We start from the raw sequence: 4,971 nt of genomic DNA, 5'->3' as shown, positions 1-4,971 counted from the left end.
AAATTTTTTGGAATTTATCTGTTGCGCTATCGATACTGTTACATGTCATTTTGAATAATACATTGTATTATTTTTATTATTACGTATATTTTCATATAATACGTTGTATAATTAATTACGTATTATTTGTATAATTTGTTGTATTATTTCTACTGTTACATATTATCTGTCATATTAGTATAACTTGTACGTTTTACTGTGTATATAATTATCCCATAATTGGTTGATTTTAAATATGAGTAAATATATTTTATCTATTAATTATTCTCGTTTAATTGTACAATATGAGTATATTTTGACTATTTCGTATCAACTGTTGTATTAGCACAACATGTACGTTTTTAATTGTAGATAATTATCCCATACTTATTTTGATTTTTAAATACCTATAATTATTTATTTTAATTATTTTTGTTTTAAATTCCCTAACCCTAACCCTAATATAATATATATATGTTATATACTATATATAATAAATATATATATATATACATATATATCATAATATATATATTATATATATATTAAACCATCTTTCGCTCTTTTGTGTTACCTAGCCGCCAGAGCAAGAACCAACCTCTTCTCTCTTCTCTTCGTTTTTCTCTCTCCATCATCTCCGCACCTCCTCTCGATCGTGATTCTTTTCATCCTCAAGAACACCTCCTCCCCTCCTTGTTCACGAAACCCAACAACCACGCCCACTCCGATCACCGACCCCCCCCTCCGCCAGCCGTCACAGCAGCGCAGAACGCTGCCACCCTCTCCGATCGCGCCTTCGCCTCAATCCACCACGTTCCGGCCTCTACCCCTTCGCCGTCCAGCCGCCTTTCAGCCTTTCGGTCGAGCCTCCGCCTCTTGAGCATCATCCAGACCCCCTGTACCGCGCTCGCCCTTCCAACCCTCACCCACCTCTCGTTCGTATCGCTTGCAACCGTCGACCATGCACGTCGCGATCTCAGAACCTTCAGTCCACATCTGCACCGCCCGCCGTCGCCTCTCACAGCGCCTTCAACCGCCTCCCACAACAAACAGCCGCCGACCAGCCGGCCTCGCCCAGCCCATCTCAGATCCGCTCTCTCGCTCCAGTCCACCTCCTTCGAACTCCCGACCAGCCGACGCCGCTGCCACGTTCGTCGCTGCCCATCACCGCAGCCTCGCCGGAGCCCTTCCCGACGCCGTACCCCCACGTCGGATCTGATCTCGCACGTCGACGTCGACACGTTCGACGAATACACCGAGGCAAGATCCCGCTCCTCTTGGTTCGTCATTTCCTATTTATATCTATCGTTAATTAGTTGCATAGATTAGATTGTGAATTATTATTATCTGCGTGGCTTGTTGATGATCATATTGATAATGATGTTAGATCAGTAATTTAAAGAAATAAGTATTTTGTGTAAAAGTGGTTATTTGAGATGTTTATAAAAGAAAGAATATATTTAAAGATTATTTTTTTAGAATTATTATGATGAGAAAAGGATAAAAAAATGGGTTGGTTTTGAATAATTATTAGAATAGATAATTTTAAAGTATTTATTTTGGAAAAGGGGTCATTTTGAGTTGTTAAGTTATTTTCGTCAAAAGAATTATATTTTGATATTTATGATGATTTAAAATAAATTATTTTGTGAAGGAAATTATTTTAGGAAGATTACAATAACTTAAAATAAATTATTTTGGAAAAAGATTATTTTTCTAAATTACATAGTTGGTTGTTTATAAATTTATGACTCTTAATTTCGATTACCTGATTTCAGGATATTATTATACATGATCAGTTGTTTTGTTATTATTTGATGTGTTGAGAACCTTAGTAGTTCATGACTTAGTGACCTTGTGCGTCATGAACAGACTTAGTGACATGTGTGAGTTTGTTGACTGAGTTTAAGTGGTGAAACCGAGTTCCAGTGTAAATTATGTTTGACTTAGAAAACGAGAGAAGTTGGGATGGGGAAGTATCTTCCAGGCCGCACCAGAGACCTGTTTCGTCCTGGGGTTGGTTTGATGGACCAAGTGACCTGTTTCGCCACTTGGATCCATGACCTGTTTCGTCACCTGAGCTTTGCCTGAGTCCGGACCGGGCCGAGATCGGATTGCGTGTAGTCCTCTAGCCGCCTATTTCGCGGGATTGGATGCGCGTAGGGGATTTATGAACAGCCAATTATCCGATGATAGGAGCGTTGACTCTGTGTGAGATGTGACCAGTGACCTGTTATACGATGGCTAGTTACTTGACCTCGTTTCTAGGCTAGGTATGACTTTTTGTGAGATACAGATCAGTGGTATTATCTTTTTATACATAGATCGGGATTAATATTTAATTATCTACAATTTAAGACATATGGTATATATATGAGGGTTTCCTTGTTTGGATTATTTCGTTCGACGTACTACGTCTCGAGTTGTAGATCTTTAAGTATTAATTCTAGCTAGTGTATGACCCTGTACTTGGATGATTATTCTGATCGCTAGCTGCATGATCGACTTGTTACTTGGTTGATTTCCTTGGATTTATTATGATTATTCTATTCTAGTAGTAAATTATATTTAGATTATTAGTATTTCAGTTATATGTTTCCATTGTTATTACCATTATTGCATTGGTCGCACGACCGTTCTATTCTTCCTTTTGGGATCTTGCCGTGTGCCATGCACCCTGACGTACAACTGTTTTTCTGGTGTACGTCGGACTTAGATGAAGAACAGGTTCAGTTGGGAGATCGCCAGGAGCCAGAGGATTCTCAGCAGGAGTGCCTTGCAGACGTAGCAGAAGAAGAAGCCGAAGCTTAGTCATTCCTTTCAGTTTGTTTTGTAGTACTTTCATTTCCTTTTGTTCAGTGTATATTTATATTCTCCAGTATTTCATTCAGATAGTTTGTATAAGGGCATGTTTGACCCGTATTTTTATATCTCGGATGTTATCTCATTTGTGATATGATATTTCTTTATTCTGAGTTGTCTATTATATTCTTACTGATTGTGATCGGGGACCTGTGACTTCGCATTGTACTTATTTCTAGACGCTTAGCGTATAGGATTGAGAAGAAAAAGAAAAGGAAAAAATGATAGTGTATATTTCTTCTCAATCTAATACGTCACGGGCTTGTTCACGTTCTGATTCCCGGGTATTTTGGGAAGCGGGGCGTGACACCTCCCACCCCCCATCCCTCAGGCTATTTTCCCCTCCTCGACTGTTACTCCTTCCCTCTCGACTCCCCAACCCCCGTCTCCCTCCCCTTCGACCAATCATCAAAACCCCACCACCATCGAAGACCCAATTAAGCCCCCCTCCCTCTCCCCCCAAATGCACATAGTAGGCGATGACGAAGGTTGCTGAAGAGGAGAGAAGGGGTCGCACAGGTCGCAGCAGCAACGACATCAGCAAAATTGCGAGGTGAGCATGGGGCTTCAGAAGGACTCCATCTTTGGCGGCAGGGATCAAATGTCTGCATCCTAGGCATTTCGATGGTCGATCAAAGTTGGATTTTGGTCGATGAAGCTTGATTGCCTGTGGAGGATCTTGATCAAGGGGCGCTGATGAATTTCAGGAGCATACGAAAGGGATGTGTGGCGGGATATGACGAGGAGCGGGGAACGGGACGACGACTAAGAGGGGGTGGGCTCTGAGGGAGCGGACTGAGGGCCGTGACGAGGGAGGATGATGCGACAGAAGGAAGAAGTACGTTCGGGAGTAGTAGGGAGACGGTGAGAAAGGTGGTGGGAGCAGAGCGAGGGGGCGAAGATAGCCGATGGAATGAGGGAGGGGAGGAGGCGGTCCACGTGAAATGAAAAGAAAAGGAAATGTACAGGACTAGTAGTCCTGTGCATTTCGAAAAAATTCTCAGCAGCAAAACCGACCCTTTTCATCTGACAAGGTTGATTTTGCTCATTTTTTTTCCAGAAAGGGTCGATTTTGCTATATAATTTTTTAAAATGGGTGTTTTTAACAAATTTTGTCAACCCCCCCCCCCCATTGCCCCACCCTCCACCCCACCCCTTGTCAATGCATAAAAATTCACAAAATAAAATTTCTTATGTTTATGCTTCCTCTGATTTGTACAATTACTAATCATTCTTGATTGCTTTATTTCTTTGTAGATTGCTATGTAACTTTATAGATCGCTCTGATCTTTAGGGTCATCCAATCAATATTTTCTCATACACAATTCCAATTGTAGGATCATTTCGAGGTGGGTTTATGAGATGCTTTATTTCTTTGTAGATTGCTATGTAACTTTATAGATCGCTCTGATCTTTGGGGTCATCCAATCAATGTTTTCTCATACACAATTCCAATTGTAGGATCATTTCGAGGTGGGTTTATGAGATGCCCCAAAGCTCAGGTGCTTATGTGAGATAATCAAAGTTCAAGAATGTTATGTACAACACCCCCAAAGATCAGGGGGCGCGTCTGTGAAATTAGCGTTTGGTTGCAATGGCAACTCAGTGGTTTTAACCCATACATTAGTTGAGAACATCTGAACATGGGAGTTACGTGCAAAACTGTGAGGTTTATAGGAGCCTTTATGCAAAGCTCTCAACGGCGCCCATCAGGGGGTATTTCAGTCAGTTCAAAAAACACTTCATTAACCCCAAAAGGATAGCGGGGGTCGGGACGAGGCTTCCGCCAGAATCCATCCCAGACTTCGATCGTAATTCGCCAAACCCGCGAGGGGCAAAATGGTCAAAACCAACGACCGTCGCCCGCTCCCCGTCCAATAAAATCCACCCCGGCGGAGGCTCCCCAGTCAGCGAATACTCTTACCTTTTCCGCGCCAAATCCCCATCTCTCTTCCCCAAATCTAGGGTTTCCATTTTTACTCCTCAAAACCCTAATTCCTCCCGATCCCGCCCTAGTTCGCCATTGATGATCTATGGAGTTCCATCAAGGCATCGGATACGAGAAGGCCTGCAGGCTATCCAACACTGTTCACTCCGAGATCGCTCCCGCGCTCTCTCTCCCTCTGCTAC

General features: G+C 42.2%; 1 protein-coding gene across 1 annotated transcript in view; it reads left to right on the top strand.

Moving 5' to 3' along the window:
- LOC109834113 (nipped-B-like protein) overlaps window positions 4,616-4,971 on the top strand; it is a 37,168-nt gene continuing 36,812 nt past the window's right edge. Inside the window, exon 1 of the mRNA XM_020402029.1 lies at window positions 4,616-4,971. This exon is cut by the window's right edge and continues 85 nt beyond it. Coding sequence (XP_020257618.1) covers window positions 4,875-4,971 — 97 coding nt within the window. The 5' untranslated portion in view covers window positions 4,616-4,874.

This window comes from Asparagus officinalis, chromosome 3 (assembly GCF_001876935.1).
Source record: "Asparagus officinalis chromosome 3, Aspof.V1, whole genome shotgun sequence".
In the NCBI taxonomy this organism is placed as follows: Eukaryota; Viridiplantae; Streptophyta; class Magnoliopsida; order Asparagales; family Asparagaceae; genus Asparagus; species Asparagus officinalis.
The sequence above is the reverse complement of the archived record's forward strand: the minus strand, read 5'-3'. Positions and strand labels throughout refer to the sequence as shown.